The sequence below is a fragment of the Balaenoptera ricei genome, chromosome 3 (genome assembly GCF_028023285.1).
Source record: "Balaenoptera ricei isolate mBalRic1 chromosome 3, mBalRic1.hap2, whole genome shotgun sequence".
NCBI lineage: Eukaryota > Metazoa > Chordata > Mammalia > Artiodactyla > Balaenopteridae > Balaenoptera > Balaenoptera ricei.
Genome location: NC_082641.1, coordinates 12,072,021 through 12,100,009, shown reverse-complemented (window position 1 = coordinate 12,100,009; position 27,989 = coordinate 12,072,021). Strand labels below are relative to the sequence as shown.

General features: G+C 46.7%; 1 protein-coding gene and 1 long non-coding RNA gene across 7 annotated transcripts in view; one reads left to right on the top strand and one right to left on the bottom strand.

Annotated features, from left to right (window-relative positions):
- The window catches only part of LOC132362130 (uncharacterized), a 51,966-nt gene extending 47,141 nt beyond the window's left edge, over positions 1 to 4,825 (top strand). For all 5 annotated transcript variants that reach the window (XR_009502215.1, XR_009502218.1, XR_009502216.1 and 2 more), the window contains 3 exons: positions 165 to 372; positions 3,109 to 3,297; positions 4,519 to 4,825. This is a non-coding gene — a long non-coding RNA (uncharacterized LOC132362130). The remainder of the gene's footprint in view (positions 1 to 164; positions 373 to 3,108; positions 3,298 to 4,518) is intronic.
- Positions 72 to 25,954, bottom strand: OTULINL (OTU deubiquitinase with linear linkage specificity like). Of its 2 annotated transcripts, XR_009502213.1 has the most exons (9): positions 25,774 to 25,954; positions 10,162 to 10,321; positions 10,044 to 10,075; positions 9,846 to 9,937; positions 8,921 to 9,070; positions 6,566 to 6,694; positions 5,386 to 5,655; positions 2,348 to 4,545; positions 72 to 452 (listed from the first exon to the last, which is right to left on the bottom strand). XR_009502213.1 is itself a non-coding variant. In XM_059916126.1 (8 exons), exons 1-8 carry the CDS (start codon positions 25,835 to 25,837, stop codon positions 4,372 to 4,374), a joined length of 1,071 nt encoding a protein of 356 aa, XP_059772109.1. In that variant the 5' UTR covers positions 25,838 to 25,954; the 3' UTR covers positions 1,914 to 4,371. The 2 variants fall into 2 exon arrangements, 1 of the variants encoding a protein (XP_059772109.1); XM_059916126.1 differs by lacking the exon at positions 72 to 452 and having other exon boundaries at positions 1,914 to 4,545.
- Between the last annotated feature and the right edge of the window lie 2,035 nt (positions 25,955 to 27,989).

Here is a 27,989-nt window from a genome sequence, read left to right as displayed (position 1 = left end):
TTTAAAAAAAATTTCAAGAAATTGTCTTGACTAAATTTTCCAAGTGACTAAGTGACACTGTTGGCAGCAAAATGACTTAAATAATCTGAGACCTGATGACGTTGACTATGAGGACCAATGGATCAATTATATTCAGAACTTGGGTTTTTTTGTTTTTAAAACAGAGAGTGGTATTTTCTCCAGAGACACCGGATAGGAATATAACTTGATCGTCCCACATGTGGTCCACTCATCCACGCTGGCTTTGAATCACACTCATTCCACGCTGAGCTCTTGTTTCCTCAAGCGCATTCTATGGTCTTCCAGTGCAGACAGACGGCATGCACTTCTGGTGGTTCTACACAGCCTTCTGGTCCAGGGCTGATTGAATATGTGAGTAGTTGTTCTATCACTTATAAACCATGTTGATATTAAGCATAAATGTAGTCCAGATAAGCTTTCATTTTCTTAGCCTAGAGGAGTATGACAGGATTAAAACCAAAGTGAACTGAGGGACGACTCAACTGTTTTCAGCAAATAATATAGAAGTGATTGTACCATTTGGACCCACTTAATTTTGTGTCTGACTATAAAACAAACATTGTGACAAACAGGATTTGAAGGAAACTGAGTGACTATAGAGAAAAGTATACCTAAGTATAGTCAATACTAAGGTAATGAAACAATATTCAACTTATGACAAGCAACCCAATAGACCGTTAAAGTTTTAGATCTATAAAAATATATATATTTAAAATTTACACAGTAACAATTTACATAGTCTTAAGCAGTGTGAAACACATTCTTATAAAAAGAATCACGCAGCTTTAGAAACTTGCTATTTAAGAGAACTAATTCTGAATTAGTCATTCCTTTATTCCTATTTGTATAGGTTTTCACATATCAAGTCAGTTATCAGTTAAAAAACATATACCTTCTTTAATGTGGATTCCCAACATTTTCAGAGTACTCATAAATTAGATTTTTTTTTTCCTCCCCAAGGCCTGCTTGGACAGAATTAAAATGGTCTTTCTTAGATCTCACTAAAATATGAGAAAATCATCTGATATATAACAAAAACAAATATTTCCATCCAAAATTCATCTGCAGAAAGTCCCTGGAAAATTAACAGGAATGCCCCTCATCTGAGCTGCTCTTCTCTCCTGGAGGCTGGGCTGAACCTATGCTAGCTCTGTCTGGGGCTCTCCCGTACACCAGAGAAGGCCCTGGGGCTTTCCCCTGGCTCCCCCGTGGGTGGAAATGACTTTGGTTCAGGGCTGTGAAGGCCCACATCCAAGAAATTCAAGTCACTAAGGTGGCCCTGAACTAATACAGTTTCTTGGGGACCTTTCAAATGATAGTGTTCCTAGGATGAAACCAGAAGCCATCTGTAGTTATTTCTTTACTTTGGAGACAAAGCAAAACATAATTTGCATGACTCATTTGGTCACCTAAACCTCCCTCACGTTGGACTTTACATTGAGGGTCTTTTAAGGCTGGAGGAAATACTGAGATTAGAAGGGCACGATAGAAAGACAATGTGAAAAGGAAAAAAAATCCAGGTACCAGGCAGGGGAATTAAACTTGCTTATCAAAAAAGTCAGTCTTGAAGATAAAAGTTCTAAGGATGGATGGTGGCAATAGTTGCACAATGTGAATGTACTTAATGCCATTGAACTAAACATTTAAAAATGGTTAAAATGGTAAATTTTATATTATGTATATTTTACCACAATAAAAAAGTCAGTCTTGTACTAATATTCATACAACCCCTCAGTGTGGACACACATGGCCAAAATTTAAGAGAGAAACTTATTCTAACATCAAAAAAGGACAAGGGCATACATTTTCATTTTTGCTAAGATTCCTCTCATCATTTGAACCCTATAAGGTTAGAGAGACATTAAATGTTGGCATCACACAGGAAATTCACTTCCAATTTATTGTTGGCATTTAAAAGTGGTGCTAATTTATATGCAGTTCCTTTTAATTAGTTTGTTACATTCAATTATACAACTGAATTTAAAACATAAAAATACCCAGTACCTCTTCCCTTAAAATCTTCTGTTCTGATGCTTTCCCAAAACACAGGAATTACTGAGAAGTCATCTTTATTTTTTACTTTCATTGTATCAAAATGTTCTTCACAATCTGGTCTTGCCCCTCTTTTTAAAGAATTCTTTTCCCACCCTGCCCCATCCCCCCAACACAGTTAAGGATAAACATCATGGGTTGATATGTCACAGAGTTATAGGCTGCCCATCCCTGTGAAAAAGTTCTTCCTTTCAGTCCTGGATTGATGTGGAAATCATTGCACTGGATAAGGAGATGCAAGGCCAGTGGGAACACACACGTGCCAGGTACATACCTGGACAGGCTCAGGTGGAGCCAGGAGTCCAGAGCAGCAATTCTACGTGTATCAGTCTCAGGAGAACTGCTGCAGGCTGTCATCATGTCTGCTTGTGAACACAGAGGGGAGAGTTCATTTTTTCTTGGTCACAGTAACACATCAAGGGGATAACTTGCAACAGTGCCAATTAAATGACTGGGGTGATGCAAAGCCATAGATGCCTCCAAGCAGGAAAGGGCTGTAGAGCTCACGTGAGAACTCCTGCTTCGCGCGCCTGTCAAGGTAACGCACGGCCCCTGGAGCTGAGCTCGCTACTCTGCAGCTCTTCACCCGGAGAACAAAACGACGGCAGGCACAGCACTGGCTTATGCAGTACAGCTTATACAGGTGATCGTCCCCATTACAGAAGAATCTGATTGTTATTTTCATACACCACAGCACTTAACATACCTCTTTTTTATTTACAGTAAAATATGGAAATGTGAGAAAACGTTAGCGTCAAACATGTTAAGACGTTCTTAGAAGGGATGTGTAACTTTGAAGTAGTGGATCATTAGCCAAGATTTTAAAGGTTATTTTGTATTCAATATTTGTTGAAACTCAAAACAGACGAGCGAAGTACCTCCAAAATAAAGATTACCAAAATAAACTGAAAAAGTATTTCCAAAATAAAGATGACCAAAAGCTAGTTAGCCTGAGTATATTAGTTGTCTACTGCTGCTGTAACACATTACCAGAACCTTAGCGACTTAAACAGCATATCATCTATTGTCTTACAGGGCTGTAGGCTAGAGGCCTGACACGGGCTCCACTGGGCTACAATCAAAGTGTTGGCAGGGCCACGTTCCCCTCTGGAGGCTCTAGGGGAGAATCTGTTCCCTCGCCTTTTCCAGCTTCCAGAGGCCACCCACATTCTTTGGCTTGTGGCTCCTTCCTGAAACTGCAGTAACTTCCTTCCTGTATCTGCTGTAAGTAACCAACGCCAGCAGTGTTGCATCTGTCTCTGACTGAAGACCTCACATTTCCCTCTGACTGACACTCTCCCAAGTCCCTCTTCCACTTTAAGGACCCTTGTGATTATGTTGGGCCCACCTGCAGAACCCAGACTACTCTCCCTATTTCAAGGTCAGTGGATTAGTCCCTTAATTCCACCTGCAACCTTATTCTCCTTTGCCATTTAACCCAACATATTTACAGGTTCTGGGGATTAGGATGCAGGATTCTCCCTACACACATTAAATACACATGTAAATACACATTAAATACACCGTTTAATATTTTTGTGACAGTATAATAATTGTCATTCAGTTGCCTTAATCTACAGAACTTATCTCTGATCTATATAAAACATATTAAACTAGCCAGATGCGATAGTAAAAAAAAAAAAAAAAAAGAGATGATGTAAAACAAATTGTACAACTTTACAAAGTAGTGGCTATGTGTACGTATGTGTTTAGATATATATATATATAAAATTATACATGTTTATGTGTGTGTGAGTGTAAATACACACACACACACACACACACACACACACACACAATTTTAAAGTTAATCGAATGGTTCTGGAAAATTAATATACCATAGATATTCCTGGGAAGGTAATGCTTATAAAATAAGGCCATGTTTATGAAGATCCAAAATCAGTCAAAGATAAGATTCTTAACAAAGAACATAAAGATTATAGACAAAGAAATTCTTTCCCTTTAGTCCTTTTGCCCTACTTGTTTTCTTCTCGCTTTCTTCCTGTTGTTGTTCTTCCCAAACTAAATGTCCTTGTGCTCTGTTGTGGGTGAAATGACCAGAGCCTTTACAAACAAGGTCAAACCACCAACCCACAAATACATTAGTGCAGGGGCTCTGGAGGAAATCACTGGAAACAAAGGGAAGGCACGTGGGTCTCCGTCCAGTGTACCTGTAATCCTGGAAAGGGAGGTCCCGATTCCTCCAATGGCAGCAATACTAGCTTTGCTTTTCTAGAAACATTACTTGCAAGTGTGACCACTGTCACTGGCGAGAGCTGGTGCCCGGTCCAGGCAGACTTAAAAGACAGGAATGTGATAGTGGCGGTCATTCTCAGTCAGCAGGGAGACCTCCGGCCACTCCCTGAGCGACTCCTCTGGGTAGCAGACTTCAAAGTCTCTGGAGTTAAACCTGAACAGTCTGAACACTTTTATCTTTACTTCCAGGGAGTATCCAAGTACAAACATATCAATCTGGGGAAGAGATGAAAGAGAGGTCACAGATACACATTTCCAAATTCCCACCTCTCACCAGCGGAGGGCGAGTATTCTTCTGCAGCTCATGAGATGACGATGTACTTGCTGACAGACCCACACATGGACCAGGGAGTGGGCACGGGGCTGGGGACGAACGTCCGCGGTGCGGAGGGCAGGGGACAAGCGGAGAAACGTCTCTCTCTGGGGAGTAGCGTGAAGAAATCACAGGGAAAGCTGCCTGGAAAAAAAAACTAATAAAGGAATGCTTACAGTAAAAGTTACACTGTTTGTTTTTCGAACGGTTTTTTTTTTTTATCGTTTTAAATCAATTTTTATTAAAATGTCAGATGATTTTGAGCACCTCCTAGGAAAGGAAAGGAAAGGAAAGCAAAGCAAAGCAAAACGAAAGCCCTTTTCTATGGGGAAATAAAAGCATTGTCTGGACTTCTTTTAAAATTTCAATAACTTCTATTTGTCTGCACTAAGTAGCCAAATGCTCTCCCAGATGTTGCCTCAGTTTGCAGCTGGACTTGCTCCTGGGTAACCTCTGTTGTGGGAAAGCCTGTTACCGCCCGAGAGGCAGCGGGAAGGTCAGGAAGGCTCCCAGCACTGCCGCCCGCCAGCCACAGGGCTGCAAAGACGCAGCAGCCAGCACCGGGCAGGAAGGTTTATCACTCTTCGTTTCCTCATTTGAGGGCACTCATACCCACCCGCCACCTCTTTGCAGCTGGATTCATCATGGCTGAAAGCAAACTACAAACAAACAAACACCTATGTGCTCAGGTGTTGCCAGCACCGTCCTTCATCAAACACACACGATTCTTCTGCCCCATTTACCTGCTCTAGTCCACACGTGTCACCTACAGAGTTCAGGTGATTCATCATGAAGCTCAAAGGGTCGGAAGAGGTTTCCCGGGTAAACAGGAGTCGAAAAAGACTGGGAATGACGTTTGTGGTCTTCATTTGTTCATAAGCCTCAGTGACTTGATAGAGCATGATGAACTTCAGAGCTTCGTAAAGTTTACACTCCAGGATAGCATCAGAAAAAAGGGCGTTGCACATGCTTCCTCGCTTGTGATAATCTTTAATCCCACTAAATTCAGTCCACTAAAAGCAAACACAGATGTAAAGTGAAACTTAAACGGCAAAGGTGAATACATACGCCGTTGCATAATTTTTAAAGTACTTATAAAACAAACCAGAGATTAATAGAGGGGAGTCGAACTTTAACTTTTCATTTTATATCATTTGACACTGATTTTTTTAACCCTAAGTACTTATTACTTTTACAATAACAAAATATTTCATTTAAACTAGTTTTTCAAAAAAGCACCACCTACTAGGTAAAATACTAAACAAGTCAGTTTCCTAAAGCTGCCTCTAAGGGTGTTGGGTTACACAAAGGACATTCCAGTGAAGAACAGTACTAATTAGTATTCTTTCTTTACCACTCACTGTGTGCCAGGGTGGGGTATAAAGCAATCTACGTGCATTCTCTCATTAAATCCTTACAATAACTGTACAGGGTTGAGACTATTCATATTTTAGTTTTACAGATCAGAAAACCATGGCACAAAAATGGTATTTCCCAAGGAGGATTCATTTCAGTGATCTAAAATCTGTGTTTATTAAGAGCAGGGAAAAAAATCTTAGTCAAATTAGTCCCCAAGTTACTAATAGGCACATTTCAGAAGGGCATTTCCCAGTGCCTTGTCTGGACCTTGCACCGCATTTTTCTGGGGAAACAACAAAGGTACGTGATTGTTAAGGTTTCTGGCCAGTCCACAAAAGCCCTCTTAGCCCATAATAGGTCTAATCATCACGTAGAACAACACTGCTCTCGTTCATCACTTGGAAGGAGAAAGAAGAGCAGGAAAGGAAATGGTCAGTTACTAGAAGACTATTTCTGCCTGCACTTCCTACTTGCGGGACACAAAGGGGCATGCCTGACATGCAGAAAAGGGGCTGCGTGTGGGATGCATGCTTTCATTCCTAGTTTTCCCCCCTAAAGACTCACCTGTGTTTTCAATAATTCCACACATTTACGTAATTTTCCAAACACATTCGAACCTGTATACTTCTCAGGACCAAAACTGTATTGCTGGATCCAATTACAACCTTGTGAAAAGAGCAGTTTTTCAGGAAGCTTGAAAAGGAAGTAGATGCCAACAGTGATCAGTATCTCAACATGTCTGACACACAATTTGGAATATGTCACAGGAGATAATCTTATCTCATTCAGAAATCTTCATTTGAAAAGACTGTAACATCATTTAAGTAAAAACGTATAGTCTTGTTTTAGATTTGTGGATTAAGTGATTTGGATCATCTTAATTCACAGTTTCACAACTGATGAAAACCTAGATGAAGATTACGTCTACAGAAACAATCTTTTTGGATAAAACATTTCCCGAACTTCCTAGGTATATCCCTTTAGAAATTATTTTTAACCAAGCACTGTTAGAGTGACATAGTACATCAGGGAAATGTGGATTGTAGAAGGATGCACTTTGGGGTTCAAACCTGGCTCTGTCACTCGCCTGCTGAGAGACTGCTCAACCAGCACTGGTTATGTAACCTCTCAGCCTCATCTCCACTGTAATGGAGACAATGACGCTTGTCAGAAATCAATGAAAGTACTAGCCATTTTGCAGGACTCTTGTTGGGACTAAATAAGATTATAGAATACGTAGGAACCTGATCCATTGTGGGTGTCTGATACATTTTCCCACCCAGCCAAGCTTGTGGAGCCCAGGGCCTCAGCTAAGTTCTCTGTCCTCAGCAACTAGCCGCAGGGCTGGCACACAGCATACACTTAACTGCTAGATGCAATTAAACTACCAATAAAAACAGCTCCAAACAAAAGATGTTAAGGAAATAGACCGTGTGTAGTTATATATATGCAAATACTTTATATTTCTTTGCTCCTCCATCCTTAAATGTACATCTGTGGTTAGGCATACTACTTTCAAATAAAAATTAAGGTTATTCATAAGACTGTGCTGCTTTACACTGTTAAGAAAATGAAAAAAACAAGGTACTGACTGGGAGAAAATATTTGCAAATGACATAGCTGATGAAGCACTCGTATTCAGAATATATAAAGAATTCTCAAAACTCAATATTAAAAAAACCCAAACAACCTAATAAAGAATGGGCAAAAGATCTGAACGGAGACTTCTCCAAGGAGGTAATGTTGATGGCAAATAAGCACGTGCAAAGATGCTCAATATCATTACCCATTAGGGGAATGCAAACAAAAAACAATGACACAAATGCACCCCTATTAGAATGGCTAAAAAACAAAACAATAAACCTGAGAATGTGGAGCAACTGGAACTCATACGTTATTGGTGGCAAAATGGCAGAGCCAGTTTGGAAAAGAGTTGCCAGGTTCTTATAAAGTTAAACATAAACCTATCATGTGACCCAGCTATCTCACTCCTAGGTATTTACCCAAAAGGAATGAAAACTTACGTTCATACAGAATCCTGTATGGGAATGTTTATAACAGCCTTATTCATAATTGTCAACAACTGGAAGCAATCTGGGGACCTCCCTGGTGGCGCAGTGGTTAAGACTCCACGCTCCCAGTGCAGGGGGCCCGGGTTCGATCCCTGGTCAGGGAACTAGATTCCACATGCGTGCCACAACTAAGAGTTCACATGCCACAACTAAGAAGCCTGCGAGCTGCAACTAAGGAGCCCGCCTGCCGCAAGTAAGACCCAGGGCAACCAAATAAATAAAGAAACTGGAAGCAATCCAGATGTCCTTCAGCTCATGAATGCATAAACAAAATATGTTATATTCATATCAAGGAACACCATTCAACAATAAAAGGAGTGAACTCCAAATCCATGGAACAACATGGATGAACTACAAATGCATTATGCTAAGTGAAAGAGGCAGATTCAAAAGGCTACACACCGAATAATTCCATTTATGTGACATTCTGGAAAAGGCAAAACTAAAGGGACGGAAGACATATCAGTGGTTGCCTGGGGTTGGGGGTGAGAGAAGGACTGACAAAAAGGGATACGAGGGATTCTCTGGGGTTGAGGTTACACACTGTGCTTGTCAACACTCAAATAACCATAGAGTAGAAAAGTGAATTTTAGCAGACCACCTAACTTATAAAGGACAGATGCCCTTCTCAAGAAAAGATGCCGGCATTAAAAACAAACACAGTTGAGTGCAACTATCCTTCTGAGATGATTTGTTTGCAAACTGACATGAGAGACAGAGGACTGGGCTAAAGGACCTTCAGTCTCCTGATGCCCTGTGCACAAAGCCACCCACAGAAGACCCTGAGCACCTGTGTTGCAGTCCCCGTCAGTGCGGCCTTTCCCGAACTTCCGGTGTGAGAACGTACCTTCGCAATATCTTTCTCTTTCATCCAGGATGGGAAAGAGAGGCCCTGGCTGAAGACTTGGAAGAGCACCGACCTTAGTGCGTCGTAGTTGTCTCTCCTTACTTGTCGAACACATTTAATGTGCCGCTGCCAAAACAGCTCCTTGTAAGCCTATGAGCACGAGAGAAGAGGCTGTCGTTAATTCCACTGGACGAGAGAGTAAAGAAAGCAAATCCACTGCATCTTCAGCAAGGTGTTACTCCCCAATAAAGTGGACAACAGAAACAAAACAATTATAAATTATGAATGCGAACACGTGTAATTTTCAAGTGACTTTTGTGTGTATGGAGTCCATGTCGTGCTATTTTAGCTGGTAACTTCCTGGAAGCCCAGAGCCGGGAAACGTCATTCTGGGGAGATGATGTCTACAACCTGAACACAGTGAAAAATACTATATATACTTTTAAGCCCATGCTAAAGTGTCATTTAAATGTACTTTTCTTTTTCCTTCTCTCTCTCGCTCTCTTTTTTTTTTTTTGGCTTTAGCTAGTGACAAGGTTGGACAGCACTGCTGGGAATATTTACCAAGATTGGTCTGATGGAAAGTTCTAAAAATCCTCAAAGTGTTTTATGTCAAGGTGCCTGAATCCCTTCAAGGACAGAAGTCTCCACTGCATGTGCAGATGTGTTCATAGGCCTGGCCAGGAGGGAGCTGAAAAGGGTATAACGCTCAAGTGTCCTGAAATTACGGGCCTGATTTACCCAAGTCCTCGAAGGCACTAGCTCTAGGTGAAAGGCCTGAACGCAATGTCTAACAGCTGTTTGGCTTTTAATTAGAGCCACGGTTGTTCCTGGTGCCACATTTGGTAAAGCAGAATGGAATGCGTGTTTCCCGATTTTTACACACAAATTCTCCACCCACCATGAGCTGTATAAACAGACACACCTTCCTCATCAGCTTGGCATGGGGTGTCTCTCCTTTCCATTCTCTTGCACAATAACTGAGTATATCAACTTCTGCCTCCACGCTGAGGTTCCCTGAACCAAATCAAATATACAAGGTGGTGAATTTTCCCTTTCCTTTCCCTTCTTGAACCCTCTCTGCACTTTAAAAATAAGGAAACATATGCATGAAAATATTTACTTTTGAATCTCCTCTGCAGATATCCAATCCACCTAAAAGATAAGGGAACGATAATATCAAAATTCTATTTTAAACAGCAAGGGCATTTTTGAAAATTAAAGATGACATAGCCACATACCTTTTCAGCCAGTGCCCTAAATATAAATGTAGCCTTCTGAAGTAGCAGAGGGTGCCCACCAGAAATGAAACTGCCAACGTCACTGACCCCTTTGCTACTCTCCACGCGGCATCTAAGGCTTGGCTGGTGACGAGCGTCCAGGAGTGAACTTGGTCATTTCCTACAAAAATTTAATAATAATGATAATAATACTGTATAGCATGGGGAACTATATTTAATATACTCGATAAACCATAATGGAAAAGAATATAAAAAGGAATGTATATATGTGTCTAACTGAGTCACTTTGCTGTACGGCAGAAATTAACATTGTAAATCAACTATACTTCAATAAAAAATAAAATAAATATACATCACAATTACACAAGCCTGCTTTGTTTAAGGGGGAAAAAAAGATACACTGGATAATTTTACCTGTAAAGAGTCTATCATTGATTTATATAAACATTTTTTAAAGCATTTGAAAATTCAATCTAAAAATTAAAGAAACACCTACTTCTCCTATAATCAGTGTCACATATGAGGATATCTTTGTTCTACGGAATTCAAGAGGAATAGGGCACATAAAGAGCGTGGGTTTCGGAATCCCTCAGACCTGAATTTAAAACCCGTTTCTCCTACTTATTCAGCTGTCTGACTGTGGGACACCTCATTTCTCTTACCCTGAATTTTCTTGACTGTAAAATGGGAGTAAAAATACCGACCTCGCTGGAGAAAGATGGAATGAAATCATTTAAGAACCAGCACAGTGCGCCTTGCACCGTGTAGAATATCTGTTAAATCCAAGAATGACCAAGAGAGTCTGCTCAGCACCGAGCCCACAGGAGTCAGTCACACCAGGGGCGTCTCCTGCCGTGTGGCCACCACCCACTTTTGCCCACGGCGATACTCTTAGCTCATTACGGGCCGTAACACATGCCATCATCTGAACGCACAGAACGAGACTCAGACAGCAGGCACAGAGACATCGTTTCCAGAAAGTGGGCCACTTAGAATAGTCGTGGATGGAGCTAGGTGTGCAGCTTACAGGGTACACTACGATTCCTGATGTGACAGGAGAGAAAATTCACAGGCCAGGAGAGCCCAAACTACGTACTTGCAATATTTTACTATGTGCAGCAGATTCCTAATTATATTATGTTTGAACACGTAAAATGCTGAAGTACAAATGAGGAAGAGAACTTTTGAATGGTGGCCAAACCTCCTGGGGTTCATTATGCAACAGTTCCCTCCCTGGCACATTGGTTTAGTAAAATTCCAATGATTAACTGTAGTAAAAGCCTCCTGTATTCGGAATCTACAATTTTAGCATTTTTGATCGTATGGATATTTGATATGTGTATCTCGGTAAAGTTGCTATACATTCTCAATAAAGAAATATATATACTCTCAATAAAGAAAGAATTTACCAGCAAATAAAGAAATAAAGTTACCAACAAATAAAAATATGCATGTTTATAATTATTTAAAAGTACATTTTTTTATTATTCAATTAAACTATTTACTTTTAGATCGTTGTACATTCATATGCAGCTCTGAGAAATAAGCTTGTAAGAGGCAGAGAGACATCATGTACCCTTTACTGGAAAAGTACATTTTCAAAAGCAGGTACTTACCTGTTTAAAACAATTGATTAGCTGTTAATTATGTATTTACTTCTACTAGATATTTAGTACAAAGTTTTTAATGAATTGCTTAAAAACGTAAGCTATAATGCCTTTGTATCTATAATTCAGACTTTTATTAAAACGTCTACATTATTCTTCTTAAAGAATGTATGATATTTTAGTATAAAGGGAGAGCATCATATGTGTACATAATCACTGCCTTGTTGACGAGCATTTGGATTGTTTCCCAGTTTTTCACTTTTACAAACATTTTCCTCCAACAGTCCTCGTGGACTCACGGTATCTTTTAGGATAATTTCTAGAAGAGGAAACTCTGGGTCAAAGGGTGTCCACATTTCCAGATGTTACAGACGTTGCCAAAGTGCCCCCTCAAACAGTTGACACTCCCGCCACATGTACGAGCCTCCATTTCCCTAAACCCCAGGACCGGCTATGATTTCTCACTGCAGTAACACGTTCACAGTTCTTCCTCTGTGAAGAGCCTCTTAGAGCATCTGCCTGCTTCCCACCGGCTCGTCCTGGTTTTTGCGTGCACTTGGGGGGCTGGGGGCCGGCTGCTGCCCCCTCCACGGGGCACTGCTCTCACCCGCCGCACACAGACTCCAATCGGCGGGCTGCATTCTTAAAAGATACTGGCCGGCCCCTCGGGGCACTTGGTCTGAGACCCCTGAAATGGGGGCTTCTCCTGAGCGTGAGGCCTCTCGACAGCTGCCAGGGCCTCCATGGGGGCCCACCGCGGGTTATGGTCTCCTCACACCTACACACACGTGCGTGCGCGCACACACACACACACACACACACACACGCACGCACTTCCCTAGCCTACTGCCCTAATCCTTGAAATTAAACCCACCTCCAACCCAAGAAAGGGCGATATGATCAACTTCTCAGAAAAAAACATGTGAGGGCTCAACACCCCCTTCCCATGCAAACCAAGAATACGAGCCTAAACTCCTTGTATCCACTCTACCCAGTGCACCCACAGGTACTGGTCAAGTGACTCAAGCCAAGAAGGGCCAGGGAGCGTATCATGGGGGCTGGTGTGGGTACCAGGGAGCGGCCTGGAGGCGGGACTCAGGAGGTCACAGGGGAGTGGGCTGCGGCTCAGAGACAACCCCGAGGTGTTCACATAACTTCGTATGAAAATATTATCAGGAGTGGGGCTTTGACAGTTCAAAAGAGCTACAGTTTGAGCTTTTGCTATGTGCCATACCCTGTGGCAAGCGTTTTACAGAAATTGTCTCATTTGCTCCTAGAAACGCAGTGGCGTAAGGAGGCCCTGGTCCTGCAGTACACGGGGTGGGTGACTCCATGCCCCCACGTGCCTGTCCCTTAACCCCGGGAGGGAGGGCAGCAGGACAGCCCAGCGCCGGGGTCGCAGGGCGGCTCAGGGGCTCCTCTCGCTGGTAACACGGAGGCCCCCTTGGAGCTGCGGGATGGTTTAAGGAAATGTTGGGAAAAGTGCCGAGCTCGTGGCCGGGCACACGGCAAGTACCCAAAACATGTTCGTTATTATTTTATCACCTGAGGACACTGCGAGGGAGAGAACGATGAAATAAGCCGCAGAGCTGGAATTCAAACACACGGGGCAATGCGATGCGGAAGCTGGACGCTGTCCCACTTGCCTACCCTGCCTCTGAATGATGGAGCTGAGTGAATCCCAAACCAGCTCTGCTACAGCAAGTGGAATCCAGACTCTTTAAAAAGAGAGTTTAAAAAATCTCTCCTGCATGTATCAATAACTGGATTACAACTCAAAACAACAGACACGGAGGAGAACGCCATAAATGAGGCACCCAGCAAAATACTATCATGATCACAGCTTTGATGATCTCCTGAGTCAAATCTCATTTCCCCCAAAGCAGCCGAGACGGGATAAGATCTTCCATGTCAGAATCTTCCCGGGGTCCCCCTCGGCCAACCGGCCAGGGAGAAGTCAGCACCCGCCCGCCCAACTTCCCCTCCCCCGCCCGGTGCCCTGCCTAACGGAGAGCTGGCCTTGGGGGGCGCCCCCTGGACTAACAGGAAAAGAGAGAAGTCCCACCACCATGGAGTCAGTCTTTCAACATAATAAACAGAGGAGCGAGAACAAGGGCAAGAAACAAGGGGAGTGGGGACGAGGGGTGGCTTTGGCGACGAAGAGGCGGAAAACAAGCGTTGCCAGGAATTATGGATTTGATCCTTTTTAATGCTCATCAAGAGATAAAAATGAAATTTCTTTTTAACCCTTTTGGGCTGGACCGCTTGGGTGGTGGCTGAAATGAGGTGATACGTGAGGCACCAGGCATTCCTATGACAGCGGAAAGTGGATGAACTAGGTCTTACACACCCCCCCAGTCATCACCATTACCACCTGCTGAGACCTCAACCCACACAATCCGAGGTAACACTTAGGTAGTTGCGATGTCCTTTGGGTAATGACACCAGAACCTCCTGAAGCCAGCAGTGTGGCCATCTGACACTAAACTCCTATCTGTGATCACTCAGACTACATGTGGCAGATGAGACCACTGACTGGAACTGAAAAAATTAAAAGCCACTGTTTTTTTGTGGTAAAACTCTACTTAGCCTTTTTCTTTCCGTTCTCTAAACTGTACCAAAACTGAAATAATTCAAACACTCAAACAGGAAACCAAAAAGAAAAAAACAAACCTGAAAACAAAACTTAAAAGACCCAGAGGAGCCGGAAACCGAGTGATCACCCTGACAGCACTTTGCCCCAGCCTCAGGCTGGCTCGCAGGGAGAGCCCCGGGGTCTGGCTCGCCGCGACACCTGCAGTGGTGCCCCGGGGTTCAGCCCGGCCCCTGCCGCGTCCGCCTCCCCGCAGGCCGCCCCTGGGGCTGCAGCGGCACAGGGAGCTCGCTCCACGCTCGGCTCCTCTGCCCCCGGGTCCGGCCCACTGACGTTCTCCTGAAGCAGAGGAGGCGGATCAAGGGCTACGAGCGGGCTTCGCGGGGCGGAGCCTAGGCCTGAGCTACACAGGCGGCAAAGGCGATCTAATTTCCACATTGGAGACAGCAGGGGCAGCGAGACATATCACATGGGAAAATCACCTTGTTAAAAACTTTAAGGTGAAAAATACTAAATTTAATATAATAAATACAACAGATATTTCTATCAGCTTCAATGCCATATTCTGGTTGATTAGCAGGAGATGGTAGGAAGAGTGGCCAAGAGAGATGGATGGGTTAGGAAGCAAATAGGGCCCGGGACGGCCATGCCCCTTCTCTGTGGCAGGAGTGGTGAAGGGAGGGGGGTGCCCCAGAGAGGGGTACACACAGGCCACGTGGCACAGTGGACTGGGAGGGGCCCGGGAAGCCCCCCTCCCTCCTGCCCCTCGCCCTTCGGTTATGCTACTTCTTCCGACCCTGGGCTGGGCGCCAGGCTGGCAGGCAGTGAACTGAAAAGACACATGCTCTGGCCCCAGGGAGCTCTTGGTCTGGTGGGCGATGCCCTGCTGTCAGGAAAGGCTACTGGTCAGCTTGCCCAGGCCCACAGGTTATCACGTCCTGGTGTCGGGGTCCGGCCGGGACACAGAATAACACGAGGCCCTCATGCTGGATGCCCAGGTGGGTCATCTCTCTCAGAGGGGAGTTCTGAGAACCTCAGAGGCTCGAGAATAAAGCAAAATACGGTACATTCGTCCAAACGTATAAACTAAGCAATAAGCAAACAGAACGATAAACATACAGAACAAATCCTGTTAGGTCATCAAGGCTTCTGAATAATTTAGAGCAAATGGGAGACTCCTAGAGAAAAGTCAGCACAGTGGAGTGAAAGGCTGCGTTTAAATGGTCTTGGCTCATGCAAAACCATAGGTTAGTTGGGGTTTTTTTTGTATCAGCTATGTGGGAAAGAGGACAAATATCCTCTTAATAAATCTTTGAAATGGTGAGGTCAAAAGACTTTCTACACTTTTGAATTTCAGGTATTAATCCTGCTCAGTTAAGAAACAATGGTCTCCCACTTAGTAGAGTTCTATAACCAACAACTACGAGATCAGTATCACTGAGGAAGAGAACCACCAACGCGAAAGTTTTTATCTCGAAAGTCATGACCAGCGAGACACACAAGGGTAGCCCTGTCATGCAACCAACTTATCAAGGCTACGCGCGCAATCCCACATCCCATAGGACTGGGCATGCTTCACCCAAGGCTCCTGCCAACCAAGAGTCAGCAAACACAGCAGGAAATGCTCCTTGCCAAACACTGAGGGGACTGGGTGCATGTTTTTAATAACATCATAGCTCAGGGTATTTTCAGGTACTGGGCACAGCGTTAGGTGTGTAAAATTCCGCCCATCACTTTAATTTTCTAACCATGTGGCAGAGGTTTAAAACCCACCCAACTACAGAAGCACAAAAGCAGTAGGTGGGATAGGCTCCGGGGACCCCAGAACTCCAGGTCACTGTACCCAGCCAGGCTGACGCCCTGTCCCTGGTCTGGTGGAGACGGTGGGCTGGCGGAACAAGCCTGGGACCCAGTCTTTATTCTGCCATTTTCCAGCTGCAGAACCTCAGATGAATCACTTTGTCTCAACAAAGAGGCAAGAGGTTGGTGTGACCAGAGCTGTCACCACCACTTGAATCGTTACTGCTTGGGGTCACGAGGAACGTGTCTGATTCTTCCTCCACACGACAGCCTTTTAGATCTTTGACAGAAACACGGGATGCTTGGGCCGAAGGGGCTGGAATCCCACTGGTTCTCCAAGGCCTGAGTCACACCAGCCCCTCAAGCAGAATGAATCTCTCCCGCGGTTCCCCCCTGCGCGCGCACACACACACACACACACACACACGCCATCCACACTGCGGGTGGGTTCTGGTTCAGTGGATTCATGACTGCGTCCCCCACTGGCTGGAAAGCATTTCTGAGGTGAAAGCTGAAGCTTCATTCACTGTGGACCTGGCCACCTAATGAGATGTCACATGCACACTTCATCTTTGAAGCCCAGAGAAAGCAAGCAGAAGCCTGAACTTGAACCCACGTGTTCTGACCCAAGGTCAGTGCCCTTTGAATTAACTACCCAACTGCCCTTCCTGAGTAATTCTCTTCCAAGAATGCAAAACAATTAACAAGCATGAACTCAGAAGGCAGCTGTCATTCCCACTGTGCCTTTTTCTCTTCTAGATCAGACACGCCCCCTTCTCTCCACCAGGCCTCACTCGACATGACTTGGTGGCGAGGGGCAGGGGGGTAGTCTCTTCATCATCCCGGTCACCCTTCTCGGGACCCACCCCACACTCAGAGTGAGACCGCAGGTCAGAACACACTGCCCTGAGTGTGACCCAAGCAGGAGAATATTCAACCACGTGACCACTTCTTCACGCTCCATCGGGAGTCAGCAAGTTTTCTGTGCAGGGTCAGAGAGTATTTTAGGCACTGCCAGCCATCTGGTCTCTGTCCCATCCACTCAGATCGTCCCCGACAGAGGGGAAGCAGCCATCAGACAGTACACAGCGGGGTGGTGTTCCAAGAAAACTTTTTTACAAGACGCTGAAATTTGAATTTCATGTAAGTTTCACATGTCAGGAAATGGTATTCTTCTTTTGATCTTTTTTCCAACCATTAAAAAATGCAAAAACCATTCATAGGTCACAGGCCATATAAAAACTGGGTGGGACAGATCTGGCCCGTGGGCCGTGGTTGGCCAGACTCTGCCTAGATGATACATTCACACTAATGCAGCCTGCGATTGTATTAGTATTCAGCCTGCCATCAACCTAAAGCCGTTTAGACCTGTTGCTGGAGCACATCTCCCCATCTGCCGAAGGGGGAGAGGGAAAAGGTGCTTTCATCCCACTGTCCTCAAACCTCCAGGGGGAAGAACTGTCCTGGAGATCTGATACTGGCCTCCACCCCTCTACCCTCTCCCCTTCCTCTTTCTTGAGGGAGGGAGACTTACCTGATGGCAGGTGTAAGACCCTCTGCTCAGCTCAGCCCCCTCCTCTCCACTAGGATCTGCCTGCCTGCCGAGAGGTGCCCTTGGGGCTGCTGTCTCTCTGGGGGAGAGGCCTGACCTCTGAGGGGAGAGTACAGCTCAGGCACTGCCTGCAAGCCCATCTGGCCATACGACTAAGACATAGGGATTTTATCACCGAGCCGATATTTAAAAAATCCCTGACTTCCGTGTCTACCTTTTAGTTAGTTCAGAACCTGGGAAGGGAAGCAAGGGATTATCCAGATCGCGTGTGCAAGCTCTGTGCATTTTAGATCCAGGAGCTGACACACATCCCTGCTAAATTTCACGTTACTGGACTTGGCTCACTGCCCTGACCTCTCATGGCTTCCGTGGTGCTCTGTCCCTCTCTCAACTCTTAGACCTTTAAAAACTAAGCTTGTCTTCCACATCCCAAAATAGATCATTTATGAACACGTGACCAAGAGAGAAATAAGGTACACCCTGAGACAAGCCACTTTCGCCACACAGGGATTTTTCCGTTAACCAGAATCATTTGGCCTCTGTCGCTACTGGTTACTCATCCTTCTAATTGGCTTCCCTTCTCCAACGCCATTTTCCACTCTGAAGCCAATGGTGTGTGTGTTCTGTTGGTTTGTTTTTTGTATCTTTTTTTACATTCAATGGATGTGTCATCTCCTATTCAAAAATCTTTCTGGCTTTTCTTACTTATAGGAAAGGCCCACTCCTGGCAGCCAGTGGAGTCATCTGGAAAGGCCTCTAAACAAGTGAGAGAGTGATGGGGCATCGCCTATTGCACCATCCCAGCCAGAGGCCTCGGAGAGCTGGTCTTCCTGTAACCAGGAACCGGCCTCACCACGTAACCCCAGCCACTGGTGGAACCAACTGAGAGGTCGGGCTGGGCCCACCACTGATGGGAGCCCAGGGCGGAGGTCTCCCTGTCCCCCACCCCCAGTCTCTCCCCCTCGCGGCCCCGTCTACCTTTACGTGGTCCTTCAGATCTGCTCTCCTGAAAAGAAACCAGAGGCTTCAAAACAAACTGGCCAAACATTACAGAGCATCGTACTCGAAGTCTACAGATGCGCCACATCCTGACCAGCGGGGCTCGTAGAAGGACGACCCTCGGGCCCCATGGAAGCAGAATCTGTGTTCTACAGGATCCCCAGCGATTCAAGCGCAACCAAGGCCTGGGAGGCGCTGCCACCGAGAGGGAACCATGCTTGCCCTGGCTCCACCTGTGGAGAATCTATTTATTGGCTGGGCGCCGGTCCTTTCTTTAGTTCCCAGGTGATTCCAATGTATCACCGGCGATGAGACGCACTACTCTGGAGTCAGGGCTTCCTCCGTCCTTGGCTGCTTCTGTTAGCTCAAATATACTATCACACGCCTATTGATTTCCAAAACTACCCTTCGGGGAAATCGTGACAGATAAAGAAAAGTCTCACTGGTCGTGTAATCCAACTACCAGTAAGCGCTGCCTGTGTTCTGTGCCTCTTTCCCTTTGGCCAAGGTGAGGGGCTACTTTTACTAGTCAGTTGCTATTTTTCCAAGGCTGGGATCTATGCCTACCTAAAAAAGAACTTTGCTGAAATTAATAATAAAGGAACCCAGGGCTTCCCTGGTGGCGCAGTGGTTGAGAATCTGCCTGCCAATGCAGGGGACACGGGTGCGAGCCCCGGTCTGCGAAGATCCCACATGCCGCGGAGCAACTGGGCCCGTGAGCCACAACTACTGAGCCTGCGCGTCTGGAGCCTGTGCTCCGCAACAAGAGAGGCCGCGATAGTGAGAGGCCCGCGCGCCGCGATGAAGAGTGGTCCCCGCTTGCCACAACTGGAGAAAGCCCTCGCACAGAAACGAAGACCCAACACAGCCAAAAATAAATAATAAAATAAATAAATTAATTTAAAAACCACTGTTCGTGGTATTTAAAAAAAAAAATAGTAATAATAATAAAGGAACCCAACTACTAATGTGACCTCCGGGGAGGCTGACCAACTCCTCCTGGCTTGCCTGGGGGCCCCCCAGTTTTAGTGCTGAAAAGCTCCTCGTCCGAGGACATCCTTGGTCTCAGGCAAACCAGGACAGGTGCTCACCCTGCCTCCAGGGTCCCCCTTGGTCTGACCCTGACTCTTCCCTACTCTCCCACCTCTTCCTCTTGCTCCAAGATGAATGGCGGCCCTCAGTTCCTCCATCAGGGCTCACTCCTGCCTCCCGGCCTGCCTTTGCCCGTGCTCTTCCCTCATCTGGAATACTCTTCACCTTACTCACTCTCCAGCTCTCAGTTCAAATGTCACTTCCTGAGGCCAAGCTTCTCTGACCCGATCCCAACCCCCAGGCTTGGTCATATCCCTGCTACACTCTCTCACAGCACACGGTGTCCTTTTCCTTCACAGCACTCATCACAGTTTATATAACTGTGTTTGTGTTTGATTAGTGTCTGTCTCCCTGTGTAGGTAAATGTCTTAAGGACTGGGATTGTGTCTGTTTTCTCTCTGCTTTCTTGGTCCCTAGAAACATGGTAGACAGTTAATAAATATTTGTTGAATAAAGAAGATGAATTGATGTAGTCAGAATCCAGTCCACATGTCTCCACGAGAGAGACTGCCAGCCAACCCCAGTATCTGTTCTCTCTTCTTCCACAGGAATAGAATCCTGACTTTGGCTGACATTCCACCTTCCCTACGTGCTGGGTATAGCCATGTAAGTGAATTCTGGCCAAGAAGTGCTATGTGCAGTTTTCAAAAGGTTCTGTTGAGAGGGGTGTGTACTCCTTGCCCTCCCTCCTCCCTCCTAGCTGGAATGTAGGTGTGATAACCGACATTCAGCAGCCATCTTGGATCAGGAAGTAGCTGTGGGCGTGAAACCCCTGCAGGGTGGAAACAAAGTGGAAGGAGCCTGGGCCTCTGACACTCTGGAGCCCATTCCAGCCCTGGGGAGCCATGTCTGAGCTTTGCCGTAAAAGAAATAAACTTAATTCACTTATTTGGGGTTGTTCTGTTATTCCACCATACCTAATCCTGCCTAACAGCCTCTCTCTTGCTGGTCCCTTCTGACTTCTAACATGCATGTCAGAAATGGTGTGGGAATTCCCTGCTGGTCCAGTGGTTAGAACTCTGCACTCCCACTGCGGGGGGCACGGGTTCAATCCCTGGTCAGGGAACTAAGATCCCACAAGCCATGCAGTGTGGCAAAAAAACAAAAAAGAAAAGAAAAAAGAAAAAAAAGAAATGGTGAGCCACCACTCTGTTTTCCCTTCCCTTAAATACACTCATGTAAATATAAAGCAGGAAGTGAGGCTGTGAAGCGGTCACCTAGTGGGATGGCTTCAGGGTAGTGGAAAGAGCAGGCCCCAGGGAGTCAGGAACTCAGCTCCAGGTCTGGTCCTAGACAGTCGAGCAACTTGGACCTCAGCTTCCTCCCCTATAAACAAACACAAGGAGGCCAGGCCACTCACCACCGTTCTCCTCCAAATGCCTCTTTATGTTAACATGTTTCAGAGTTATGTTAGTGGAATAGTCACGCTGTGGTACAGGCACAGGATTTTAAGTAGTTGTGAAACAACTGAGGTTCAACTAAGCTCAAAACATTACTCAAAACTTGCCCTACAGGAAAGATGCCTGAGCGTGTACAGAAGATACATGAGACCTTGACAAATGCCAGCAAATACTCCACCCCTAAGACATGCGTGCTTAGATCTGCAGGTCTATTACACCAGCTGACCTGAAAGCAGAATTCTGATAAAGAGCCTTTTCCGCAAGGGCTTGTCTGGGACCCCAGTTTCTAAATGACAGCAAGAAATAAAAGAGGAAGGTTGAGGAGCCTGGGGGAGCGGGAGGGGAAAGGAGAATTGTACCATCACATGTTACAGGCTCCAAACTTTGAATGAATCAGTGAGGTATATGTGGGAGAAGAAGCTGGAATATCCAAGCATGAGGAACAGTGCAGTACAAGGTAGGTCTATAAGCAGTGGCCGTACCAGTCCTCTGTCATGACAATCAGCTGAGTACCCCAAACTGAGTTTAACAAATGTTTAAGAAACAAAAGAGAGGGATACACCGTGGATAAAACTGATCTAATAAACTCTCAGTTTGAGTGATTTTTCTCTTTATTTCAGATTTCAGAGGAAGGAATCGATGCACCCGAGTCTTGCACTGCTTCAGGTGCAAAACTGAGGGACCCAACATTTATATTAATAATTCGATTGGCTACGTTTGCATTTCACGGTTCGAGGCCAGCCTTAGCTACAAACTGAACTCCCAGTTCATTTGTTAAATACCAAGTAAAATGACACAGAGCTGATCGGGTCCGCTGACTTCAGTGCCACTCAGCCCTTCACATCTGGATGGTGACTGACTGTCCTCGCCCACGCCGGCCTGGCTGGCCATCTCTTCCACTTCCCCTGTCCTCTCAGCCATTCTGCTGCTTCCACAGCATTTCAACCTATCCTGGCAGGCGATTTGGAAGACACAGAGCACTCAGTTTTCCTGTCACTTTAGCGATCTCACAGCAAAGTTGAGGTCTTCTTGTCACAGATCAACAAATATAACCACGATGTGCCTGCTGTCACTCACTCTAAGACCCAGGGAAAGGTTCTCTCTTTACAGGGAAGAAGTTCAGTCCACTTCAGCTTGGGAGACACAACGCTCCGGGGAACCCTCTCTGCCCCGGCTGAGGGGAGAGACACACAAGGTTCAAAGCCCGCGCCCCTGCCCACCTCCGCTCCTGAGCCACTTGGGAACTGGCCTGTACCCACGAGGTCCTCCACGCCTGGGGGCAGCAGGAGCTCAGGTCCACTGTAATGGGCACACGAGAAGGCAGGATACTTTTTTTTCTTTCAGTGAAAAAGACAGCTGTATTTGATTTACATTTAACAAGATTTACAAAAAGGGGTAGGGGTGGTCCTGGGCTCCTGGCCCCCCCAGATCTGGGCAGTGCCTCCAGGACAGCCTGTCTGACAGGCCGAGACTGGGACCCCCAGGTCTTCTGGGTCCCTTCTGGCCGCCTGGGCCTCAGCGTCTGACGTCCAGCTTGACCTCTGAGGTGGGCCCACGGCACGGAGCCCACCCGGAGTGCGGGTGCCCCACAGGCCAGGCCAGGCCGGGAAGGCATCTTGTGGCTCTGGGGGCCGCAGGCACTCAGGCCCCACCCAAGAGGCCAAACCCAGGTATCTGGGCAGCTGCTGGTGCCCAGGGAAGCGGGCTGGGATTCTGCTTCTAAGTTGGGAGAGGACTCTTGAGAAGCTAACTTCCAATTATCGATACATTATTACTCCCTCTGCCAGAAGACTAACCCTAACTAATATTCAATAAAAGTCAATAACACTGGCAAGCAGAGAAAGAGCTAATAAGGTGTTTTAAATTACTATGTATCTAACATCCAACAGTTCCACATAAACTCAAAGTCAGAGTCACCTGGTTAAATCAACAATGAAAGACTTACTATTAAATTCTTAATTCAGAGGTTTATTGAGCATAGCATCTTACGTGCTACAGTTTCTGGGATTGTTGTTTATTACCTGGGAATCCCAGCAACAGTACTAACAGACAAGGGTCCTTAGTCTCCTAGAAATGAACATAAACATTTTATTATCCTCTGATTTTAAACATGATGGCCCTTGTCTATTCCGGCTCAATTAAATGAAAAAGTAGAAAAATAGAGTATGACTAGAACAAAAGATCACTGGAAAAATGAGTGTATAAACCAAAACTTTTCCCTGTTGACTTACTGTAACGTGACATTTAAGTGTTCTTCCATTCAATTAATTACAAATCAATAAATGTGTATATAACCTCCGTCTTAAGAACAGATTGTCCTAAGTAACTGAACCAGAGGATTCAAGTGGGCAGGAGAGAAAGGTCAGATACAATAGTCCATTAACTCCTTTAAATGGTACATAGAGACTTCAGAGCCACGTATAAAGAAACACACGTGTAGGAAGTTTTAACTCGATAATGATGACTTTTTCTCCCGCACACAGACCTGTGAGTTCCCTTGAGCAACAACGATGGTATTAAGTTGATAAGCCAACTTTGCTTTAGAACAGCTTAACTGTGATGAGGTACCTTTGGAACCTGGAGTGCTCCCAGGTATAAGCCTGACCGTTTTAGGAGACAGAAGCGGGCGATGGTTAAGAACACGCTGCGGGAGGAGACAGGCTGCCAGGGCTTGAATCCCGGCACCACTTACTAGCTGGAAACTCTGAGGAAATTCCGTGACCATTCCGAGCATCACAGGACGGTGGTTGTAGAGATTACATAAGACTGTGGGCAGTGTCTCCGTGTCCAGCACCGTGAAGAGAGCTCCAGTACCCACTGTCACTGTGGCAGGGACAACGCTGGGGGCTGCAGACACATAGGACAGCACCCCCCACTCCGGGAAGCCAGGTGAAAGGTCACTTTCAAATTCAGTCATCGTGCCAATCAAGAATTTCTACTTAGCTAAAACACATGGTGCCAAAATTTACACTTTATTTGCTATTTAATCCATCTCACAGAAACGTAAGAGTAGAAGTATAAAAGTGACAAAACCGGCTGGCAAAAAATAGCAACTGTGGACCACTTGGTTGTAAGCATTCTCTTGTAGGCTCTGTTGCGGGCATGTGTTTTCCATTGCAGTGTTGGTTTTCCTTTTCCTAAGCCCTCAAACTATTTTTTAAGGAGGGAAAATGTTTCCCTTTAGGCTGGAGCTGAGGAAAGAATTCTCTCTGCTCTCACAGTGCTGGCACACCTTGAACTTGGTGCACTGGAAGGGAAAATTCCTGACAATTACATTAAGCCCAAGAGTAGATACCCTTCGGCGCCCCCCAGCCAGCTTTTCCCAGCTGTGCCCCACCTCCGCTTCCAGCTTTGCTCTGCCGAAACAACACAGGGAGAAGGGAAGAAAATCACATATGAAAAAGTTCAGATGGATACACCCCCAGGAAATATTTGGCTAATTCTATAAGAATCCAAGGTGCAGAAAGGTTGAAAATTAGTTCGTTCTCCAAACTTTTGAGAGTGGGAGATACGTCAATCACAGAATTCTAGACTGGGAGGGGCTTTATGGATCAGCTAGCCTAGTGCCCTCGTTTTATGGACCAGGACCCAGAAGCTTTGAGGCCCGCAGTCCTGGGCAAAAGGATGTCTAGAACTCATGTCTTGTCTCCCAGAACCGGGCTGTTTTCACCACACCCGACACTTTGCTGTGTGAATCAAAAGCTCCTGCTGGGACCAAGAATCCGGACTAAGAAGCAGTCCCAGTAACTTCCCATTGACGCTGCGGCACCTGGAACAGGCGTGCTCCCCAAATTCACCCGTGGGCTCTCACCCCCGGGGTGGCCTCCAGGGAAATACACAATCGGGAATGTGCTCCAAGCTGAGAAGCAGATCATCTTCCTCAGACCTGGGGCTGGAAGCCCGGCAGGGAAAGCGCCCTTCACCCGTCCGCTGAGGGCCCAGCTACGCACGCAGAGCGCAGAGACGCCGCGACACAGGTGGCGCGCGGCGACCTCGGCCACCTGTGCCATACTGGGTTGCCGCTCCTGTCCCTGGTGACATTTTTGTTTCAAAACCCAGAGTTTTCTCTGTTGCTCATCGAGTCTCGACTGCTGCGAAGGTGTGGGCCACATCCTCTGCCAGCAAAGCGCGAAAGCCGTCAACTTCCCTCCGACAACAATCAAGGGCTCGGAGGGGACACCGAGAAGGGGACACCGGTGCTCGTGGGCGCCAGGGCCCGACCCCAGCCGCTGCCGGGGCACCCCACCCCGCCGCAACGCATCCCAGCCCGCAGGACCCGCTTTCTCTTTCCAGGAACCCGCCTGCTCTGCCTCGGAGGGTCGCTCGCTGCCTCGGCCCGAGGGCGCAGTTCCTCACTTAGGGGCGACCCCCGCCCCCGACGGCCCCCCCACAAACCCTGCAGCCCGTCCCCCTCCCCGCCCCGGGCAGGGGCGCCCCGGACCTCCCACCCCTGGGATGGCGGGCCCCGAACCTTCCAACCCAGGGCTGCGCCGACGGCCGGCGGGGGCGAGCGCGTCCCGGGCGCCCGCGGCCCCCGCCCCGCCCCGCCCCACCGGGCCCCGGGCCCACCTGCGGCGGGGTCGCGAGGTCGTTGCCGCTCCCGCTCCCGCGGGGGGCTCCTCCGCGCCGCCATGGCGGCCGCGTGCTGCTGATGGGCGCGGAGCCTCGACCGGTGGGTCTGTCAGAGGCAGCGGCCGCCGACCGGCGCCCGCTCTCGCTTCCCGGCGGCTGGCGTGCGATAGAGGCGCCGAGAGGGGACCGCAGCCTGCGCTCCCGCCCCGGGAGCCCGCTGGTTGACTGACACACCGGGCCACCAATGGGAGGCCGCGGCGGGGGCGGGGGCGGGGCCAAGAGGGCGGGGCCTTGAGGGGTGGGCGGGGTCTCCGCGTCTTCTGGGTCGCCTGCCCGGGCTTCGCAGAGCCGCTGGTGCTCCGCGGGGCGGGGGTGGGAAAGCTACTGCAGGGATGCAAACGCCGCTTCTCGGGAAACATCCTGGGGATTCCACCTGGACGGGTCCTACGACCTCCCTGGCACTTTATATCGAAGGCCCATTGAGTGGGAAGGAAGGAAGACTGGTGGGTGGGATGGTGTGGGAGAGGGACTGGTCCCATTTTCCTCTCATGGCAAGGTTACAGCATTCCCTTCCCTGGCCCATACGTTAAACCGCTGGTCGGTCAAGGTTATGGGTGGGCGAGACTGGAATCCAGCTGTTGACCCAGGGCCTGTTCCACTAGACTGGGCAGATTTCCTGATCTTGATTTCCCTCCGGCTCAGCAGAACGGGGTTGTGCTTACTTAGAACTCAGTTTACATTAGGAGCGGTTATTGACAAAGCTGATCATCTGTTAAAGTGGTTTATCAAAAGGAAAAAACAAGGCAGTAGCGAATAGTAAAAATAAACAGTCCAACAATAAAAAGGCACAACAAGGTCCTTTCACCCCTGATTTTCTTGTCAGATGACCTTTTCTTTTCACGAGAAAAAGGAAGAAACTTAAAATCTTGGTGAACACTTCCTCCTTCTCCAATATACACAATTCCAGAGACAAACAGACTTGCATGTGACATGGTTTGGTACCTTTTGAAAAATTCCATAACTAAAAGATGTGGGAAACACCCTGGAATTTTAGGTGGCTCCATTATACTTAGGGCAATGTCTGCAAGTAACCACTTCCCCCCTCTGAGTCTCAGAGCAAATGGTTAGAGGATCCCACAGGTCTTTGGCAACTTCAGGAAAATTCTGAAGCAGAGCAACAGCAATTAATATAATGCTGGACATTTACTGAGAGCTGACATCAGGCCAGGCACTTCGGTAATCCTTTTATGTATTATTTTACGTATTATTTCACCTAATCCTCACGCTGGCCCAGGAGGTAGGTACTATTGGTTGTTTTGTTGTTGCGCTGGGTCTCCACTGCAGCACGCGGGCTCTTCGTTGCAGGCTTCTCTCTAGTTGCGGCCAGGTTTAGTTGCCCGGGGCACGTGGGATCTTAGTTCCCAGACCAGGGATCGAATCCACGTCCCCTGCATTAAGGGCGGATTCTCAACCACTGGACCACCAGGGAAGTCCCAAGGTAGGTACTATTGTTATCTCCAGTTTACAAATGAGGAAACTGAGGCTCAGTAAATGCTAGTGCAGAGTTTGAACCTAGGTCTGATCTCTCAACCACCCCACCATTCTGCAACCCATGATTCACAGAAGATAATAAGAAACGTTCCCAAACTCTGCTGCATGTTTAGAAAACAAAAATCCCTTCTATCCAAGTCAGATTTTAACCTAGAGAGGTAGTTTTCCACAGCCATAAGCCATGATTTGCGTGTATAGAGCCATGTTATACAAAATAAATGACTTAAAATTGCTGTGTATAATTAAACCTAAACAAAGTGATGAGCTGTGATGAGTACAAATTGTCTATTCTAGAAGCTGAAAGTACCAGGACTAATTTCTTGTGATATAATAAAATTTTCTTGAGTCCTTTAACCACAAAACAAATGAGCCAGTAACTTTCCCCTCCTCCCACAAGAGAAAATTTATGAACACAGCTGTTTGGACTCAGCCTAAAATCCTTTCAATTAATTCACAATCAGGGTTCCGTGGTTTGCTGTAATGTTCACTGTTATTCTGAAAGCTGAGTGGAAGGCCTCTTTGTGTGGTACTTACAGACCTAGGCCTTGGAACCAGACTGCCTGGCCTGGCTGCATACTAGCCATATGGACTTGCTCAATTATTTAAACTTTTTGTGCCTCAGTTTCCTCATCTGTAAAATGGAGCTCAAATGAGTATCTTCC